This window comes from Lampris incognitus, chromosome 4 (genome assembly GCF_029633865.1).
Source record: "Lampris incognitus isolate fLamInc1 chromosome 4, fLamInc1.hap2, whole genome shotgun sequence".
Taxonomy (NCBI): Eukaryota; Metazoa; Chordata; class Actinopteri; order Lampriformes; family Lampridae; genus Lampris; species Lampris incognitus.
Window position 1 is genome coordinate 35,504,590 of NC_079214.1, and position 22,435 is coordinate 35,527,024.

General features: G+C 43.6%; 1 protein-coding gene across 1 annotated transcript in view; it reads right to left on the reverse strand.

Moving 5' to 3' along the window:
* Nucleotides 1–22,435, reverse strand: part of efl1 (elongation factor like GTPase 1) — a 175,362-nt gene that overhangs the window by 138,161 nt on the left and 14,766 nt on the right. The window contains exons 9-12 of the mRNA XM_056278312.1: nt 20,714–20,793; nt 19,962–20,098; nt 19,616–19,738; nt 18,591–18,690 (exon numbers count right to left, since the gene is read on the reverse strand). Of these exons, the coding sequence (XP_056134287.1) occupies nt 18,591–18,690; nt 19,616–19,738; nt 19,962–20,098; nt 20,714–20,793 (440 nt within the window). The remainder of the gene's footprint in view (nt 1–18,590; nt 18,691–19,615; nt 19,739–19,961; nt 20,099–20,713; nt 20,794–22,435) is intronic.

The following is a 22,435-nucleotide window of genomic DNA, read 5'->3' on the forward strand; positions in this document are numbered from 1 at the left end:
TCAACTGCGTCGGCTCCTGGGCATCATGTCCTCTGCTCACCAGGTGGTGCCTCTGGGTCTGCCTTTTATGAGGAGACTCCAGTGTTAGCTTATTCGAGAGGGCCGGTTCCGCCGGCTGCGCCAACGGCACAGGTTAGTGGTCCCGGAGGGGGTGAGCTTGGACCTGGATCACTGGGCAGAGGTCTGCAGAGCCAGGGTTGGGGTTCCCCTCGGACCCAGATCGGAGGAGGCGATTCTATTCACGGATGCATCCCTGGGAGGTTGGGGTGCGATCTGTGGCCACGGCACAATCAGAGGAGTATGGCCTGTGAGTCACAATGCGCACATCAACGCGCTGGAGCTAGAGGCAGTGCTGTTGGCGGTGCGTCATTTCGCTCCTCTCCTACAACATCGACACATTCTGGTCAGGTCGGACAGTACCACTACGGTGGCGTATATCAACAGGCAGGGCGGGACGTGGTCGGCTGCGTGCCGTGCATTAGCCTACGACCTGTGGAGTTGAGTGCATCAGAACGCACAGTCCATTCGGGCAGTTCATGTGCCTGGCAGCCAGAACGAGGCAGCGGACATCATGTCGCGCGGCGGGCCCAGCTGGGACGACTGGTCCCTCAATCCTCTAATCGTGGAGATGATCTGGGCGAGGTTCGGAGTGGCGCAGGTGGACTTGTTTGCGTCCAAGAGGAACGCCAAATGCGCACGATGGTATTCGCTCTGCCCGAGTGACAACCCGCCTATGGGGGTGAATGCGCTGGGCATCGAGCCGTGGCCACGCGAGCTGCTCTATGCTTTTCCCCCTCTGGGTCTGATACCGGCGGTGGTGGAACGGATCAGATGCACGGGCGCGTCGGTGATCCTGGTGGCTCCCAACAACCCAGGTGCGCCGTGGTTTCCGAACATGGTTTCCATGGTGCGCGCACCACAGTTCCTCCTCCTGATGTGGATGGACATTCTGACGCAGGCAGACGGGATTATCCAACAGGAGCCCCTTCTAGCGGGGTTCCAACTGGCGGCTTGGCTTCTGAGAGGGCCAGGCTGAGAGAGGAGGGTCTTTGATGAGGCCACGGTGGCCACTATACAAGCCGCGCACACTCCGTGCACATCGGCGCAATACGACTCCAAGTGGAGAGTTTTTGCTAGGTGGTGGGTGGGAGAGGGCGTGGAACCTCTGTCTGCATCCTTGGCCCACGTTGCGGGGCTCTTGGAATACAAGAGATCGACTGACAATTTAGCCTACGAAACGATCAAGGGGTACTTGGCAGCGATCTCAGCCTGTATGCCTAGGCTGGGTGGCGACACTGTCTTCTCTCACCCCCGTATGGTGGCGTTCCTCAAGGGGGTGAGGAACAGGCAGGGTGTTCGGAACGACCGCACGGCCACTTGGGATTTATCCCTGGTTCTGTCGGCGTTGTGTTCTGCGCCATTCGAGCCTTTGGAATCGGCTGACGTTAAGTGGCTGTCGGCCAAGGGGGCGCTCCTGCTGGCCCTGGTGTATTTGGGTAGGGTCAGCGAACTGTGCGCGCTCTCCACGGAGGGCATCGAATTTGCCGCGGACAGTTCGAAGGCGATAGTCTACCCGGATCCATCGTTTCGTCCGAAACATGTCACCGCGCGTTACCAGCGGGTGCCATTGGTGTTGTCGGCCTTTTATCCCTCTCCCTCTTCGGAGGGGGAGAGGAGGCTCCATCTCCTCTGCCCGGTTCGTCCGCTACGGGTTTACCTGGAGCGCACTGGTCCTTTCAGAAAGACTAAACAGGTCCTTGTCTGCTACGGGGTGACGGGCAGGAAAGGAGAGGCGCTGTCTAGCCAGAGGCTTTCTCATTGGATTTGCTCCGGGATCTCCCAAGCCTATGTGGGGGCTGGTAGAGAAGTACCCAGGTTTAAAGCGCACTCCACGAGGGGTACAGCCGCTTCGGTGGCTCTCTATGCTGGTGTGGCGATGGAGTCTCTTATGTCAACGGCAATGTGGTCTTCGCCACATTCGTTCATTAATCATTACTTAACTGACCAGTCTGCTATGACAGTGACCGGTGCTGTGCTTGGCACAGCGAGGCGCACTGATGCGTAATGCGCTCCGGCCATACGAAAGTGTCTCCCGTCGGGAGCGCGGACGTTTGTGCATAGTTCATTTAAAATAAAATGGAAAAAAAAGAATATTATATATAGGCTATAGCCTATGTGTATATGTATATGGGAAGTTGGAACGGTTACGTTCCCTTTTCTCCTTTTTCCCGCCCCCTTATGCGAGCCTCCCCTCCACGATATACTAGCCGGCCAAAGGGGGGATTTGAGTACTGGGTGTGAGGTGTTGTTCCCCTTATTGTCCTCAGCGCGGGTGGCAGGCGAGGGGCATTAGTCCGCCGCTACTCCGTAGTTGGGGCAATATGTAAATATGGCACTACAGAGTAGCGATAATAGAACTCCTGGTTCTGTAGAGAACCTAGGTTCTATGAGCTACGGAGTAGTGCTATATTTTCCTGCTCGCCTGCTGAGGTCCCTTGAAGGAGGCTTTGGTGGGTCGAATTGATGAGTGATGTGGTGACGCATGTCAAGTGCAGTTGTGGGCGGGGCTTAGGGGATGCTGTCGCATGAGCAGTGAATTTCAGAGCCTAGCGTCGCCAGAGGCAAGGTCAGAGGGCAATATGTAAATATAGCACTACTCCTTAGCTCATAGAACCTAGGTTCTCTACAGAACCAGGAGTTCTGCAGTACTGCTTACTGCTTGGGGATGAAAACCAACAGGTCACAGACTTACAAACGCTGCAATGCCTTCACCCATATGTAAGGGGAATGTTTGTGTTAAAGCATTCACAAGGGGAAATATCACATTTTCTTTTCAAATATCAGCAAAGCTTGTTGCTGGTTTATCACTTCAGATAAGTGAGAGGGAGTATTTGACACATTCATGTTATAATGATTCATGCAACAGTTATTAGTTACTTATTGTAGTTATTAACTGTTGAGGAATACCATAACAGTTGTTATGAGGATTGGTGCAGCTGGTAGCACTGGCTTAAGTTTTATATAGTATATATATACACACACACACACACACACACACACATATATATAAAAAGCAATCATCAGCTTATGGCATGAAACAGGCTTGTACCGTCTCATAAAGAATTTACTTGACTAACTGGATTATTTTGCTCCTTATCTGCTGAGCACTTTCCCTACCGTTGAGTGTTTCTTTTAAAGTTATAATAATAAACACTCAACGGTGTATATATATAGCGTTTTTTTTTCTTCTCCGAAACCGTCAATGATGTTATAAGTGCTCAACTAATGAGGAGTGGAATATCAACACAGATACAGGAAAAAAAAGGTTTAATACATTGCAGTACAGGCCTGTTTCGTGAGATGCGCACTCATCAGCTGCTAATGTGGCTCATGGATGGAGTTGTTAGATGGATGGAGAATATATCTCCATCCATCCATCCATTATCCAAGCCACTTATCCTAATCGGGGTCACGGGATGCTGGAGCTTATCCCAGCAGTCAAAATAACATCCTCTGGTGCCCTGTGATGGCCTGGCGGCCTGTCCAGGGTGTCTCCCCGCCTGCCGCCCAGTGACTGTTGGGAAATATATATATATATATATACACACACACACAAACACACACACACACATATATATATATATTTTATAGCTCAAAGTTGTTAAATGGCAGAACAAGCTTGTTTCATGCTCAATGCACACATCGGCAGCTGATGAGTGCATTGAGCATGAAACAAGCTTGTTCTGCCATTTAACTTTGAGCTATAAAAATATATACATCTTTGCTACTGAATTGTTGGGCTCTTTTCTACACAGAAGGTTTCATTGCATATATATCCTGTGGATATCTATCTATCTATCTATCTATTTTTTTTCCTTCTTTTTTTTTCTTTTTCGGAAACCGTCAATGGTGTTGATGATGCTCAACTAATGAGGAGCGGAATATCAATATAGATGTAGGGGGAAAAAACAAAACTTTTAATACATAGCAGTACAAGCTTGTTTCGTGCGTCGCGCACTCATCAGCTGCTAATGAGTGCATGAGTTTATTTAATTTAGCAGCTGATGAGTGCGCGATGCACGAAACAAGCTTGAACTGTTATGTATTAAAAGTTTTTTTTTCCCTACATCTATGTAAACTTAGCACAAAAAGTAAAGAAATTTGTGTTTGGTATTTTATTTCTTTGTTGTAACAATGCTTCTTGGCAATAAATCTTACATCAGGCACCTGATTGTCAGCACCTGGGGTACCAGAAGCTCAAAACAAGAGTAAATAGCAACAGCAAAATAAGCTGTTTGGCATTGGCAGAGAAGATTTGGCAAATTTTTCATGGGCGCAACCCACATACTCAGCTCTGCTGCTCATCCCACAAATGCATGTTCCTTAGAAATGTGGCACCATTTAAAAGGGAAATAAACAGGCTTTCCAACAGTATAAGATTTATTGCTAAGAAGCATTGTTATAACAAAGAAATACTCTCCCAAAAACAAATGTCCTTACTTTTTGTGCTAAGTATACTATATATACGTGTATATATATATATCGTTTTTTTCCAAAACCATGAATGGTGTTGTTAGAAGTGATCAACTAGTGAGGAGCGGAATATCATCGGCTGCTAATATTAGCAGCCGATGAGTGCGCGGCACACGAAACAGGCCTGTACTGCAATGTATTAAAACTATTTTCCTGCATCTGTATTGATTTTATATATATAACTTTGTTGAGTGTATATATATATATATATATATATATATACACACACTCACCAGCCACTTTATTAGGCACACCTGTCCAACTGCTCGTTAACGCAAATTTCTAATCAGCCAATCACATGGCAGCAACTCAATGCATTTAGGCATGTAGACATGGTCAAGACGATCTGCTGCAGTTCAAACCGAGCATCAGAATGGGGAAGAAAGGTGATTTAAGTGACTTTGAACGTGGCATGGTTGTTGGTGCCAGACGGGCTGGTCTGAGTATTTCAGAAACTGCTGATCTACTGGGATTTTCACACACAACCATCTCTAGGGTTTACAGAGAATGGTCCGAAAAAGAGAAAATATCCAGTGAGCGGCAGTTCTGTGGGCGAAAATGCCTTGTTGATGCCAGAGGTCAGAGGAGAATGGCCAGACTGGTTCGAGCTGACAGAAAGGCAACAGTAACTCAAATAACCACTCATTACAACCGAGGTATGCAGAAGAGCATCTCTGAACGCACAACACGTTGAACCTTGAGGCAGATGGGCTACAGCAGCAGAAGACCACACCGGGTGCCACTCCTGTCAGCTAAGAACAGGAAACAGGCTACAACTCGTAGGCTCACCAAAATTGGACAATAGAAGATTGGAAAAACGTTGCCTGGTCTGATGAGTCTCGATTTCTGCTGCGCCATTCGGATGGTAGGGTCAGAATTTGGCGTCAACAACATGAAAGCATGGATCCATCCTGCCTTGTATCAATGGTACAGGCTGGTGGTGGTGGTGTAATGGTGTGGGGGATATTTTCTTGGCACACTTTGGGCCCCTTAGTACCAATTGAGCATCGTGTCAACACCACAGCCTACCTGAGTATTGTTGCTGACCATGTCCATCCCGTTATGACCACAGTGTTCCCATCTTCTGATGGCTACTTCCAGCAGGATAACGCGCCATGTCATAAAGCTCGAATCATCTCAGACTGGTTTCTTGAACATGACAATGAGTTCACTGTACTCAAATGGCCTCCACAGTCACCAGATCTCAATCCAATAGAGCACCTTTGGGATGTGGTGGACCAGGAGATTCGCATCATGGATGTGCAGCCGACAAATCTGCAGCAACTGCGTGATGCTATCATGTCAATATGGACCAAACTCTCTGAGGAATGTTTCCAGTACCTTGTTGAATCTATGGATTAAGGCAGTTCTGAAGGCAAAAGGGGGTCCAACCCGGTACTAGCAAGGTGTACCTAATAAAGTGGCCAGTGAGTGTATATATATATATATATATATATATATATATATATATATATATATATATGTGTGTGTGTGTGTGTGTGTGTGTTTATTTATACACACACACACACACACACACACACACACACACACACACACACACACACACACACACACACACACACACACACACACACACACACACACACACACGTAAAGGCCATTGCATTTTATTTTTATTTACAAAAATGTGATTTCGAAATAGGGTCTGACTGAGTGTATACCCAACTTACCGACTGACTAATTGATTGATTGATTTACTGACTGACTGTACATAATACATTGAGTTCTTTCTAGCCCATTAAAACCCCAAAACACACTCTCTACAGACCAGGCCATTAAACCAACACTCAGGGCCCTAATCGTTCCCCACCATCAATCCCAGTTCCCTAACAACATCTGCTTCCAATGAGGAGTGGTAGTGCTTTTTACGGTGTTGTGTCATCCCAACTTTTTAAGCTGAAGGATTCCTTTTCCTATTCATGTCTTCTCACAGAGCAAGCCAAAGCTCTGACCTCCCAGTTTTTTGTAAGGGATCTGAAGACAGAGCCAGTGACACCAGGCTTAGATTAATGAGCCAGATACTGCAAAAGGGAGTTGATTGATATGTTGGGTATGTTCAAGGTTTCTAATACGGACCGGCTTCCTTGCTGTAGAGGTGCCTGGAGGTTGTGTTTCACCCCCAAATTCACCTTTTAGGAGGAAAGAAAAAAAAAAGAAAAACAGGAAAAATTCACCTCCCAGCCTGGGCTTGAGAAAAAAGCTCCAAGGAGTACATCAGTACCATTACAGGTAGTAGTTATTGGGGTAGATAATCAGTGATTCATCAGAGAATATCCCAGATACTTTTGGTATATTGTGTTTATTCTAAAAAACACAGGGGACACAACCATACACTCTACGCGTAGTTTCATTTTGTTTCCCCATTAATCATTCTCCCACCTGGTTCTTACTTTTAAATTCCCCCAAACACCAAGAACAAGTCACACTGCCTAATTCATCAAGTAGTACATTGCAGTATTAATAACCCTAATAGTATACACAAAATAAATAAATAAATACAATGCAGGAAGGTATTAAAGAAAAAAAGATAAACAATTAATGGGCTAAAAGGAGCCCAAAATAACAGGAAAGACTTATGAATCTATAGAGTCTTCAATTTATCCAAGTGTTGTATGATCGGTCCCCCAGTGGATTTGAATTTCTCAGGGTGTCCCCTCAGCGAAAACTTATTTTCTCCAATTTTAGAAAGAACACTAGATCCCTCAACCACATAGAAGAATTTGGGAGATGAGGTGATTTCCAATCCATTAGGATTCTCCTACGTGCCAAAAGGGTTTAGAAAGCAGTATGTTTTTGTTTATTTTTTAAACTTTGATCTTTGTCATCCTGAATACCAAAGATGCACATCCAGGCATTGGGTTAGAGGTTTAGACTGAGGGACTCTGATAAGACTTTGAATATTGTATCCGAGTAATTTGTCAATTTTGGGCATAAACAGAACGTTTGTCAGATTCGTTTATGAATTTTGACATCTATTGCAACCATCTAATACATTTGATTACATTTTCAAAAATTTGGATTTAGAGTAGTGCAGGTGACACACTACCTCGAATTTTAACTGTGTACGCAAACTTTTATTAACCCCTAATTAGGGCCTTGGTTCTATATTGAATCTGGTAAGCTCATGTCAAGTTCTTTTCCCCTAACCACTTTGATTTTAATGTTAGTTTCAGTAATTGAGTTGATAATTTGATATATTTGGGATATAAATCTCTTTACCTTTGGAGGTGTGTTCAGGATTGTCTCATTTACTGAGTTTTGTGGTGAATTAGAGAAACGGGTTGTTAGATTTAGCAAAATGTCATACTTGGAAATCAGGAATCAGGAACACTATTTGTCATTTCATTTCATGTACTTGCGTACATGAAATGAAATAAAATGTAATTTCCCCCAGCCCACAGCAGTGCAACACAAAGACAAAAACACATATCCAAAAACTACAAGAACACACATATCCAAACTAACACATACATCCAAACTAAACAAACAAAAAAAAAAAAATCACTGTCCAAGGGAACGAATGCCAGCCAGGATGACTGTCGGAACTGCCGATCTGCATGGGCTAGCAGTTAGCTTAGCCTGCCCTGCTTCCGCGACCTGTCAGACTGCCCTCGGCGTTTCCTCTTTGGGCACAGCTCTGTGCAGGGGCCATGGTCCTTGGACTCACTGGATGCAGCAGGCCAGGCTCCCTCAGCCGATTGAGCACCAGCTTTCCCAGCCAGACACCCTCAACACACACCCCCGCACTCCACACGATGACATCAAAAACACCAGTCAACGCCAGGCGAAGCCGCCGCCAGACCACCCTCGCTGTTATCAGAACTGCCGGTCTGCATGGGCTAGCAGTTAGCTTAGTCTGCCCCGCTTCCGCGTCCTGTCAGACCACTCTTGGTGTTACCTCCTCAGGCGCAGCTCCGGGCAGGGGTAACAAATAATAATGGAAATAATGGAAAAGATGGCCTTGATGGATGTTATATATCTCAAATATAACCCTGGAACTTTCGAATACCCCACCGATGTATAATTGACCTATGCTGAAAATGCCATTTTTAAGCCAAAGAGAGAATGCACATTCTAGTCTAGGTAGAGGAGAAAAGTGCTTACCATGAATAGGTGTTAGAGTAGATAAATCTGTGAATCCAAATTTTGTACGAAGCGGTGCCAGAATTTTCAATGCTGTAATTACTATAGGGTTGGATGAATATTGCCTTGGGAGAGTGGCAGTTTAGAAGTTATCAATGCTAAAAGGAAGGAAGAGGGGCAAAATTTAGCTTCATTTAGACACCAGCTTACTTGAGGGAGCTTAATCCAGTATACCATTTAATGTTTATGTCCCACCTAGTAATTAGAAAGAGAAAGTCCGCCCTGAGATTGATGTCTTTGTAACGTCGCTTTTACTTATCCTTGGTTGTTTATCACCCCATAAAGAACCTGTAATATGCTTATCTAAAGCAGTAAAAAAAAAAGTGTTTAGGCAAGAATACTGGCAGATATTGAAACAGATATAGGAAATGTAGTAAAACAATCTTAATAGAATTAACTCTGCCTGTTAATGAAACATAGATGGTTTTCCATCTATTAAAGTCTATCTTCATCTTAATAATTATTAATGGAGAGAAATTCCTATTATATAAGTTTTCGAATTATAAATGCCCAGATATTTAAATTCAGAATTACTCTCATGAAAAGGCAGTTACATTTATGTAGTCCTTATTGCTGAATTGTTTAAAAGAAAGCATTCGCTTTTGGAAAAATTTAACATACCCAGAGAATGTCCCAAATTGCTTAAGGATTCCAACTAATGCAGGAGAGATTTCACCTGGTCAGAAATATAAACTAGCAAATCGTAAGCATATAGCGAGACTCAAAGCTAAGTACCCATCTGTGGATTCCTTCAATGGCAGGGGATGCTTTAAGAGTAATGGATAAAGGCTCAATAGCTAAGGCAAATAATATGGGATTTAAAGGGCAGCCTTTACAGGTACCTCTACATAAATTGAAATATTCTGAGTTTAATCTATTGGTAATGACAGAGGCCCTGGTTGAAGAGTAAAGTTGTTTTACCTAAGCCAAAAATATAGGGCCGAAACCAAAATTTTACAAAATCCTAAATAGATATGGCCATTCTACTCTATTGATGCCTTTTCTCCATCTACAGAGATAACCATCTTTGGAACCTCTGCAGACATAGGAGTAGTAAATAACATTAAACAGGTGACGGATATTACTTAAGGAGTGGCGATTCCTTATGAAACCAGTTTGGCCATCAGAAATTACATGGTGTATAACTATTTCCAGACACAGATAGGACTTTTGCCAGTATTTTATAATTGGCATTAACAAGAGATATTGGGTGAGAACATTCCCATTCATTTGCATCCTTTCCAGGTTTTAACAGAGTAATTGATGCATTTGCAAAGGTTTGTGGGATGGCACCTCGGATTAAAGAGTCATTAAACATATTAAGCAAAAGTGGTAATAGTTTATATGAAAACTTCTTGTAAAATACAATGCAGAAACCATCTGCCCCTGGTGCTCTGCCACTTTGCATATTTTTAATTGATCCTAGTATTTCGCTTATATTCAATAGTTGGGCTAGTTTCCTTTCTTGGTCATTATCAATATTAGGGAATATGAGACCCTCAAGGAACTTTTCCGTCTGTGTTATCGCTTGGACTTTCTGATTGGTTTAAGTTAGAGTAATAGTCTTTGAAGGCAACATTAATTTCAGATGAAATTACTGCCACATCATTAGAAATGTTTTTAATTTGTGTTATATGCTGAGAGGCAGATATAACATTCAATTGGTGAGCCAGTAAGCTTCCTGCTTTCTCACCATATTCATTATGAAATCCACGAGCATGTAGCAGTTTTTTTTTTTATTACTTTGACTTGATAGTAAACCATATCAATTTTGTAAATTTAATCTCTTTTTCGAGATTTCTGGAGATGGTGTCATCAAGTTTTGTAAATCTAAATCTCTGATTGTTTTTATAAATTGAGCTTGTTTCTCTATGCATAATTTGTTTTGTAAAGTAGAGAAAGTTATTTTCCCCTCTAATGACAACTTTAAGAGTCTCCCAAAGAAGAGATGGAGATACATTATCTTTTTGGTTATTTATATGAAACTCATATCAATAACTGTTTATCAAGTCACAAAAGCTTTCATCCCCAAGCAGAAGGGAGTTGAACTTTCACAGAGGTAGGGGTTTCTGTAAGAGACTAAATGAAAGATCTAAAATTAATGAAGCATGGTCAGATCCTACTATCGCAGAGTATTCTGTATTTGTCATTGGTGGAAGGAGAGTTTTATCAATAAAAAAGTAAGCTATTCGAGAACAGGACTGGTGAACATGTGAATAGAAAGATAACGTCTTATTGGTGGGATTCTGGAACCACCAGGGATCCATACATCCAATTTGATCGATAAAAGCCGACAGACAAGGTTTTCTCCATTTTTGGAGAATTTAAATTAGGGTTTAATCTGTCCAGCCTGGGGTTGATTAGATAGTTCATATCGCCTCCAAATATCAAATAATAAGAGTTTAGAGTAGGAATATTGGGGATAATTTTCTTTATTAAGTCTTCATCATCCCAGTTAAGAGCATACATATTATAGAATATAGCAACCCAGCCGCTGAGGATGCACAAGCCAGTGCATCCTTAGTGCCGGTCCCAAGCCCGGACAAATGGGGAGGGTTGCGTCAGGAAAGGCATCCGGCGTAAAATCTTTGCCAAATCAAATATGCGGATCATAAATAAGACTTACATACCGGATCGGTCGAGGCCCGGGTTACCAACGACCGCCACCGGTACTGTTAACCAGCAGGGTGTCGGTGGAAACTATGCTACTGTTGGGCGAAGGAGAAGGAGAGGGGGAAAGCATGTCCAGAGGCAGCTAGAGAGGAGGAAGGGTAGGCATGTGGAGGTGAGAGTTGGAACTTTGAATGTTGGCACTATGACTGGTAAAGGGAGAGAGCTGGCTGACATGATGGAAAGAAGAAAGGTAGGCATACTGTGTGTGCAAGAGACCAGGTGGAAGGGGAGTAAGGCCAGGAGTATCGGAGGTGGCTTCAAACTCTTCTACCATGGTGTGAATGGGAGGAGTAAAGGGGTAGGGGTAATTCTGAAGGAAGAGTATGTCAAGAGCGTGCTGGAGGTGAAGAGAGTGTCAGACAGAGTGATGAGTATGAAGCTGGAAATTGAAGGTTTATTGCTGAATGTTATCAGCGCATATGCCCCGCAAGTTGGGTGTGAGATGGATGAAAAAGAAGAATTCTGGAATGAGTTGGACGACATGGTGGAGAGGGTACCCAAGGAGGAGAGAGTGGTGATTGGAGCCGACTTCAATGGACATGTTGGTGAAGGGAACAGAGGTGATGAGGAGGTGATGGGAAGGTATGGAGTCAAGAAGAGAAATGTGGAAGGACAGATGGTGGTGGATTTTGCGAAAAGGATGGAATTGGCTGTGGTGAATACATATTTCAAGAAGAGGGAGGAACACAGGGTGACGTACAAGAGTGGAGGAAAGTGCACACAGGTGGACTATATCTTATGTAGAAGGCGCCATCTAAAAGGGATTGGAGACTGCAAGGTGGTGACAGGGGAGAACGTAGCTAGGCAGCATCGGATGGTGGTCTGTAGGATGACTTTGGAGACCAAGAAGAGGAAGCGAGTGAAGACACAGCCGAAGATCAAATGGTGGAGTTGAAGAAGGAAGACTGTTGTGTGGAGTTCAGGCAAGAGTTAAGACAGGCACTGGGTGGTAGTGAAGAGTTGCCAGATGGCTGGAAAACCACTGCAGAAATAGTGAGGGAGACAGCTAGGAAGGTACTTGGTGTGTCATCAGGACAGAGGAAGAAAGACAAGGAGACTTGGTGGTGGAATGAGGAAGTACAGCAAATTATACAGAGGAAAAGGTTGGCAAAGAAGAAGTGGGATAGTAAGAGAGATGAAGAAAGTAGACAGGAGTACAAGGAGATGCAGCGTAAAGCAAAGAGAGAGGTGGCAAAGGCAAAGGAAAAGGCGTATGGTGAGTTGTATGACAGATTAGACACTAAGGAAGGAGAAAAGGACTTGTACCGATTGGCTAGACAGAGGGACCAAGCTGCAAAGGATGTGCAGCAAGTTAGGGCGATCAAGGATAGAGATGGAAATGTGCTGACAAGCGAGGAGAGTGTGCCAAGAAGGTGGAAGGAATACTTTGAGGGGCTGATGAATGAAGAAAATGAGAGAGAGAGAAGGTTGGATGATGTAGGGATAGTGAATCAGGAAGTTCAGCGGATTAGCAAGGAGGAAGTGAGGGCAGCTATGAAGAGGATGAAGATTGGAAAGGCAGTTGGTCCTGATGACATACCTGTGGAGGCATGGAGATGTTTAGGAGAGATGGCAGTGGAGTTTTTAACTAGATTGTTTAACACAATCCTGGAAAGTGAGAGGATGCCTGAGGAGTGGAGAAGAAGCATACTGGTACCGATTTTCAAGAACAAGGGCGATGTGCAGAACTGTAACAACTACAGAGGTATAAAGTTGATCAGCCACAGCATGAAGATTTGGGAAAGAGTAATAGAAGCTAGGTTAAGAGGAGAGGTGACGATCAGCGAGCAGCAGTATGGTTTCATGCCACGAAAGAGCACCACAGATGCGATGTTTGCTTTGAGAATGTTGATGGAGAAGTATAGAGAAGGCCAGAAAGAGTTGCATTGTGTCTTTGTAGATTTAGAGAAAGCTTATGACAGAGTGCCGAGAGAGGAGGTGTGGTATTGTATGAGGAAGTCAGGAGTTGCAGAGAAGTATGTAGGAGTGGTGCAGGATACGTATGAGGGAAGTGTGACAATGGTGAGGTGTGCGGTTGGAATGACAGATGGGTTCAAGGTGGAGGTGGGATTACATCAAGGATCGGCTCTTAGCCCTTTCTTGTTTGCAATGGTGATGGACAGGTTGACGGACAAGATCAGGCAGGAGTCTCCATGGACGATGATGTTCGCGGATGACATTGTGATCTGTAGCGAGAGTAGAGTGCAGGTTGAGGAGAGCCTGGAGAGGTGGAGGTATGCACTGGAGAGAAGAGGAACGAAAGTCAGTAGGAGCAAGACGGAATACCTATGCGTGAATGAGAGAGAGGACAGTGGAATGGTCAGGATGCAAGGAGTGGAGGTGACAAAGGCATTTGAGTTTAAATACTTGGGGTCAACTGTCCAAAGTAACGGGGAGTGCAGTAGAGAGGTGAAAAAGAGAGTGCAGGCAGGTTGGAGTGGGTGGAGAAGAGTGTCAGGAGTGATTTGCGACAGAAGGGTATCAGCAAGAGTTAAAGGGAAAGTTTACAAGATGGTTGTGAGACCAGCTATGTTATATGGTTTGGAGACAGTGGCACTGACAAAAAGACAGGAGGCGGAGCTGGAGGTGGCAGAGTTGAAGATGCTAAGATTTTCACTGGGAGTAACGAAGAAGGACAGGATTAGGAACGATTATATTAGAGGGACCGCTCAGGTTGGACGGTTGGAGACAAAGCAAGAGAGGCAAGATTGAGATGGCTTGGACATGTGTGGAGGAGAGATGCTGAGTATATTGGGAGAAGGATGCTGAATATGGAGCTGCCAGGGAAGAGGAGAAGCGGAAGGCCAAAGAGGAGGTTTATGGATGTAGTGAGGGAAGACATGCAGGTGGCTGGTGTGACAGAGGAAGACGCAGAAGACAGGAAGAAATGGAAAGGGATGATCCGCTGTGGTGACCCCTAACGGGAGCAGCCAAAAGTAGTAGATATTATAGAATATAACTGGGGTGTGAAAAACAGAACCTGGGATTATAATATAACGGCCATTTGGATCTGAAATATGTCTGCTGCAGTAAATTTTACTTTTTTTATGGAGAAGAATGGCCACCCTTGATTTACTATTGAAATTAAAATGAAAAATTTGACCAACCCAAGGTTTTTGTAATCTCGATTGGTCTGCTATGGACAGATGTGTCTCTTGTAGGAACATTATTTCAGCTTTAAGTTTTTTTCAGGTGAGCAAAGACTCAAGCTCTTTTAATGGGGCCATTAAGTTATTTGACATTCCAACTAACAAATCCAGTAGTACCTCCTGTCATTATTCCATGTATTATAGGTTTATTGTGGACGTAAATTTAAGATACAGTGATAACATGGAGGCAGTGTGTATCCTGTACAATTCTGAACTGTATAAAACCCTAAAAACTAGAAGTACTTGGACATGAAACACCATTCCAATGCTGGTCTCCCTAACAGGTGCTAGCTGCAGGACTCCCGTATATTTGTCCTTCCAGTAACTCTTTCCTCTATTTTCTCTTGACTGGGAAGTTATCCCAACACATTAAATGGGTGTGTAAGATCAGCTTTGTGACACCACAATAAAAAATAGTAAAGTTGAGTGTAATTACCCACAACAAGTATATGTTGAAACTTATCAGGCCTTGAACTTGTGCTACACATGGTGATATGTATAAATATAAAGAGTAGCTATCACTCCAACAATAATAGTAGCGGGATAACAGTAAGCATATCACCAACAATGTAGAGGGCAAAAAAGTCTGTATACCAGGAAATGAGCAATGTATGTATTAGGGCTGTCCCTAATACCATTCTTTTGGGCTCCAAAGCTTCGATAGTAATCAACAGCAAATACTTGGCATTTCCGCTAGGGGGGACATGACTCGGGAAGGAGTGAGTCAGACATTTCTCCATTGTTGGCTGAGATGGACGGCATAGCGGTGCAACACGTGTCTTTAATTAAAGATATTAACTGTTAAGAATTCTGTTATTCTACAGTATTGTTGTTTGTATTGCCATTTGTTATTCAAAACCATTTTCCAAACGGTCTGGTATGTTTTATGAATGTCTGTAATCCCAAGGGATTTGTTTGAACAAGGTCCTATCTATGCACTTTTTGTGACATAACATCTTATGACAATTTTTTCTTATCATGGATAAATTATAGATCTACATAAACGGCCATTATAATAGGCTCCGAATCTGAGACAATGCCTGAGAAAGTGCTGTGAAATAGAAGCGCAAAACAGCATACTAGTGCCGACAAATTCAAGATTTATCTACTACTATTACTTTCGGCTGCTCCCGTTACGGGTCACCACAGCAGATCAGCTGCTTCCATTTCTTCCTGTCCTCTGCATCTTCCCTCTGTCACACCAGCCACCTACATGTCCTCTCACCACATCCATAAACCTACTCTTTGGCCTTCCGCTTTTCCTCTTCCCTGGCAGCTCCATATTCAGCATCCTTCTCCCAATATACCCAGCATCTCTCCTCCACACATGTCCAAGCCATCTCAATCTTGCCTTTTGCTTTGTCTCCAAACCGTCCAACCTGAGCGGTCATTTCTCAGTACTCGCATACGTTGAAACGAAATTTGTCCTTCGCATTTAACCCTTCCTGTACAGTAGGAACAGTAGGCGGGGTGACTCCAGTTCCACGTTCCGTCAGCTATTAGCCTAAGTCTATAATGTTTTACAACCTGAACCCAACAAGTTAAACGGATACAAAACACGCTTATTTCTGTTATAACAACTATACTTTTAATGAGATAGCCATAACAAATTATTATTGAGCATTTTTAGGCCAATAATTGCCTTAGCCCCAGATGTTCCAACATCACTTCCTTATTTTTCATTTTAACTATTCGGATCCTTGCAACTATTTTCCAAGCAAAGTGTACGTTTTTATCATATGTAACTTTACTGTTTAAATGGCGGATAAAAGCAGCTTGATAATAGCAACTGGAAAACAGACATGAGCTAAGCTAAGTTTGCTAGCTAGTATAGTCTCGTTTTTTTACACCGTATAAGAATAGCCTACTATTTACAGCATTCAGGTGATTTATCATGCTTGTTGTGCCACCATGGTAGGCCAGTTTCAAACTGCATACTTGGCACACTACCTTGTCATCGCTCAATTAAAGTGTCGCCACACTGAGGTTTTCGGCATATTGTTTTTCCTTTAACGGCCAAGGTGAACTGAAGCTTAACGTCACTGCTGTGAGTAAGAAGGATGTCAGGCACCACAGCTGAGACAGTACATAGTTCCACATTGTAACATTGCAATTGAAAAGTATAAATATAGTATAAGAATGGGCTGACAAATGTTATTTTTCAGTTTGCCTTTATTTGATAGCCTTCTTCCTCTTCTTCTTCTTTTAGTTTATTCCCTGTTTCTGTGTGTTTGTCGTTTGTTTATTCCTGTTTCAGGGGTCACCACAGCGGATTTTACAGTTTCCATCAGTACCCTGTGACAGCACAGCATCAATGATGGCCATTGTTAACCCAGGCCTTGACCGATTCAGTATGGTATGGAGCCTCAACCAATCTGGTAAGTCTTAACAATCCGCATACTGATTTGGCAAAAATTTTACGTCGGATACCCTTCCTGACACAGCCACTAACCCTATGGACGGGGCACATGTAAAGTGCTGGACGCCATCCCAGTGTTCATGGACTTGTGCCCATTCCTGTCGCTGCCTTTATCGATAGCCTACATTAAGCAAAAAAACAAAGAACAAAAACCAGAATATCCAAATCCCAAAATCGAAACTGAATACCTACCCACCGAATGAATATCCGAATACGAGAGTATTTGGGTCCTGCCTTAGTATGTATACATACGCAAATGCATGCCTGCTCATGCGAGTCAGTTTTATTTTGATGCCATGACTCCTTTAACCAGTCTGTTGGGTTATCCGCTAATCGTAGAAGGCGTTTGTTCCTTCAGGGAGGGGAGTTGAAGTCAACGGATTCCCCTGCAAAGGTGATCCACAGGTATGCCGGTATAACAGTCTGAAGCAGACCCCTTTTCTGTACAGCTCCTGTTTAATATCATTGAAAGCCGTTCTCTTTCTAGCAAGTGTTGCACTCATGTCCTGATACACTCTTAAAGTCACACAAAGTCACATTTCGGTACTTTAATGTGTTTCATGGCCCATCTTAATATTTTTTCCTTATCCGAGTAGTTATGAAGGCACACAATGAAAGACCTGGACTTGGGGGATCACCGTTTTGTTACCAGTCCAGTGCGGTGTGCGTGGTCAATCAGCGAAGGTGAGGTGAACACCTCCAATTCCACCATCTCCATCAGTAAGTCCGTTATGAACCGCTTCGGTTCCCTTCCAGTCTCATTGCCCTCCGGTACATTCACAATGCAGAGGTTGGATCATCAGGACCCATTTTCCGGGTCCTCTAATGGAGAAGTTTGTTCTGGGACTGTATGGGTCGCTTCAGCTGAAGTGACCAGCTTAAAGTTTTCTCCCACTATCATTTCTGTTTTGGTGAGAAGTTTGTTAAACGAATTCAACTCCCCTCGTAGCACGCCCATAGAGGCTTGTATGATTGAGATGAAGCCTGTATCAGCAATCAGCATTGTTATATCTTCCTTTATACTGGTCCGATGTTTTTCCAACAGGGAGGACAGTTGTTTTGTTACAGGCTCGCTTATATCTTCAAGGGCAGGCTGGGTTGTTTCTCCTGAAGTTGAGCCCGCAGTTTCCTGACACTTCTAATATCTCAATTCTAATATCTAACATAAAGACACAACGTCATAAAGACACAACGTCAAAATGCAAGAAGCAAAGCAAACCGATTTGGATTTTCTGCCTTTTTTATACAGAAGCAGATATCAGATCTCTCTAATTGGGGAAAGGATTATATATCTTAACCACGTTTGCGCAGTGATTCATCCAATAATGGCCAGATTCTACATTGTTTGGTGTAATTATTGGACTGGTGCTTTGATGTTGGCAGTAACTGAAAGTTTAACACCCAGAATTGATATTGGCAGTGAAAGAGAGGCTGCTGATGTATCTCAACCCAGAAGCCATGTGTAACTCCATACCCAAATCCTGCCTGCACATCTTTCTCCCCTGGCTTGAGAACAAAGGAAATGAACTGTACTAGGTAAGACCCAGCAGCGGGTCACGAGGGAAAGGATAAGACTGTAGCACCATCTACTGACTGCACCGTATGTGAAAGTAGCTACACACATACACACACAAACACTTAAAATCTTTTACCTCTGTTTGTTCTGAGGCAAAGACTTGATGTCCACAGCAAACATCTTGGACACAAAGACAATGACCGGCTGATCGTCCCCACTGGAGCACTGGAGAAATGCTGGAACATACACAAACATACACACACACACACACACACAACAGCCAAAATGTTAGACACACATCCAAAATCTTTTCACAGGAACCAGACGGGAGCCCAGCTCATCAAGAACATGAGAAGCCATGTCTGCACACTGCTTCACTTCCCTTAAAATGTGTCAAGGCAATGTAATATTAAAACCACACATGGTGTTTTACTGAGATGATGCACGCACATGTGCACACACTCATGGCACATTGAAGCTGTGCCTCACACTTTCTTTTGGATTCAACTTTGTGTTTTTAATTACAGATAAACAACATTTGGAAGGAATTGGTCCATCTTGTTACAGTGATGCTTACTCCCAGTCCTTTGCACACGTCAAAAAAACTCTTGAGACATACATTTCAGAATGTTGAATCTCTCCCATGGAATTAAAGAAAGAAGAAAATGAAAAGTCTTGGCTCTCTCAAACATCAGCTATCATTGGAGGCAGGGTGAAGATGATCTGCTAAGCTCTCCCTACCACCACCCCCCACCCCCTGGAAGAGAATCAAGATTCATCAACAGCCAGGTTGCAAGTAAATCTTAATGCTTCCATAAAAGTAGAACATGACCTGTGTGTCATGTTAGGCATGTTCAGGAATTACATATTGCAGGTCTAACAGGACACATCAAACAACACTTCCTCCTCATCTGAAGACCTGCCCATCAGGGTCCAAGTAGAGCTGGATAGATTAGAGTTGTTAGTGAGACATTTTGATCTTTGCTTAACCACAAGTTTAGGAAACTACAAAAAGGAGGGGAAAAGGAAAGAAGATGCCAATGCAGCGAGCATTTGAATGAGGATCTTCACTCCTCCACTGGGTGCAGAATTTATTTTTGTTGCATTTGTTTGACTGTGTGTGCATATGCATGTGTGTGAAAGTGTGTGTGCTTACATTACCTCTCTTCAGCTCTTGTGTCTGCTCAGGCAATGAATCGAATTGACGCGTCCCAACGCTCATCAACTTCTCCACCCTCTCTGCTGTTATGTCTAATGGACTGGGAAGCTTCTCACACACCATGGCTACAGCTAGAGTCAGGAAAAAAAACCCTCATCCTTATAAATGCATTCTATATGGGCTGAAACCTGGCCGCAATGTCCGGGGTTTAAATCCTACTCAGGACCTTGGCTTCATGTTTTATTGTCTTCCCAACCTGTATTTCATGTTCATTCTTCACCATCCTATCCAACAAAGGCAAAAATCTAAAAACACCTACACTAGCACACACATATATTATAAGGATACAGAGCACAGCCTGTGAAACAGGCAGCCACTGGCTACAGATAGAAGACAGGAGGACTTTGGGGTCCGAGTGTCGAAGGTCCCTGGCCATCACCTTCACTTCGAGCGATGCCATCATTTTCTCCACCTTCTCTTTGTCTCTGGTGACAGCAGCATGAGTCAGTTTATCAATTGTTTCCACTGTAGTCCTAAGGACAGTGGTACAACCTGCCCAGTCGTGAAGTCTCAGCTGTTTTCCATTGTATATTCCAAACTCAATGAAACTGTGTGAATGTCACAAGATGCTCATATTATAAATATATAACGAGAAAGTGTGTGAAAATAGGGTGTACTTTTTAAAAGAACTGGACTTGGTCAAAGTCAACAGGAGCAATGCAAAAGAAGCCAATGTCAACAGTTTTTCTACGGTCTCTTGTTGATAATGTATGATATGCAGTCTGGTGTCTGCTATCCAAATGTCTATCAGCTTTACACAATGGAACTCCCTTTTACAATACGCTGCAGAAAACAGGGTAAGATGCTGACGACAAAAGGAATCTTAGAACTGCACTGTTTCATGTTAAATCTCTAAAGTGTACAGTTTGGCAAGACAAACCCATTAATGTGTGTGTGTGTGTGTGTCTAAGAGGCAGATAAAAAGAAACAAAGTCCTATTTACACAATGTGTCATGGTAAGTACACGCCCAAAAAAAAAATAATCAAGAGTTCAGTCTGACACACAATGTGTTTCATCAAAATAATATTCTACCACCCACCTTCTAGTGACAACAGCGTCATATAAACTCCAAATGTTGTCCAGGACGAGCTGCACAAAGAGAGGCTTTTTCCCTTTGGCCTAAGGTAGAGAGGAAGCCACGAGGGAGAGGGGGAAATAGATACATCAAAATGAGTTTAACAGAAAGAAAACAATAGAAAAGGAAAGACAGAGACAAAGGATCTCAGGTATTAACCACACAGTTAGTGGGAACTTTTATAGAGTCAGATAGACAAAATGGATATCACTTAGGCCAGTTCAACACAGTACTTTTTGTATATTCAGAGGAGGTGGCTGAAACGGTTTGTGCCCCAGGAAGACACTGAGAAAAGCAGGTGAGAGAGAAGCGGTGGAGGTCTGTGGGCAGACATGCATCAAGGCTGAGGAGGTGTGGCTAGATGGAGAGGCTGATAGAGCAGTTAAAAGTCCTTCTATCTGTAAGCTATGAAGAGACACAAAAGGTTTTCACTATCATACTGCTCCATCCGCAAAACCACCCACACACCCATACACGTTCAGATCACAGTGTAGTGGGTCAACCTGTTGAGTCCATTCCTATTCAGTGAGAAACATTATGCTGTAAAAGGCCTGCTCATTCTACTGATGGCCCTAGATGTCATCAAACAGTGGGCATTGGCTTGAATAAGAGGTCAGCCACTCCACAGCTCTGTGCAGTGTGCTATTGTTTTCTCCCCCGCTCTCTGCTGATGGTCGTAGTGCTGGCTAGACAGAAATAGCGTGAAACCTTTATTGTTAGTTTTCTATGAAACCACCAAACAGACAGAGCTATCCAGCCAGAGCATATTGATGAGTTCAGCCTATGACTCAGGCAAACAAGCAGACACCATTTTGGTTGGGGCACAGGTCACTGATCATTACAACCATTGACTGCATCATTGATCGGTTTGAGGATGATCACAAGTTGCAGCCAGCATGGATGAAAAGCCCATCGCTGGTTACTGGATGTCATTAAGTTATCCAAAAAATGAAGAGTAAGCGATAAGGATATTCTAGGGCATGAGTCTCAAACTCCCGGCCCGCGGGACGTTATTTTGTGGCCCCCTACTTGACATCAAAGTTTAGTGTTAGTGCGGCCCGCGCTTGCCCTGGGCTTTTATTTTTCACTTATGAGCTACCATAGTGCAGGCTCATGACAGTGATGACTCGGATTTCAGACTTCCAGTTGAAATGTCCAACTCGGAGCTCAGAAAGTCCGACTTCCGAGCACAACTTGAATGCACCATAATGGGCAGCGCGAATTAGCAACGGTTGAAACTTGATTCCGGAGCGACATCAAGTGGAAGGAAAATATATCCTGTCAGCAAGCCCCAGTTATGTCTTTCTCAAAACCTGCCGTGAAGAGAAAAGTTGGTGACGAGCACAGACAATTTCAGGGAAAGTGGGAGACGGCATATTTTTTTGTTGAGCACAGAGGCAGCCCGACGTGTCTTATATGCACCGAGAAAGTTACGGTGCACAAGGAATACAACATCAGACGTCATTACTCGACTAGACATGCTGAGGAGTATACAAAATACCAGGGAGATGAGAGAGAGAAACGGGTCGCCAATCTTAAAACATGTTTACTGAAGCGACAAGATTTCTTCAAGAAAGCTAGCAAAGCTAATGATGCAGCAGTCAAAGCTAGCTATGTGGGGAAAGCCATTCAAAGAAGGGGAGTTTGTTAAAAAGTGCATGTTACAGGCTGCAAGTATAGTCTGTC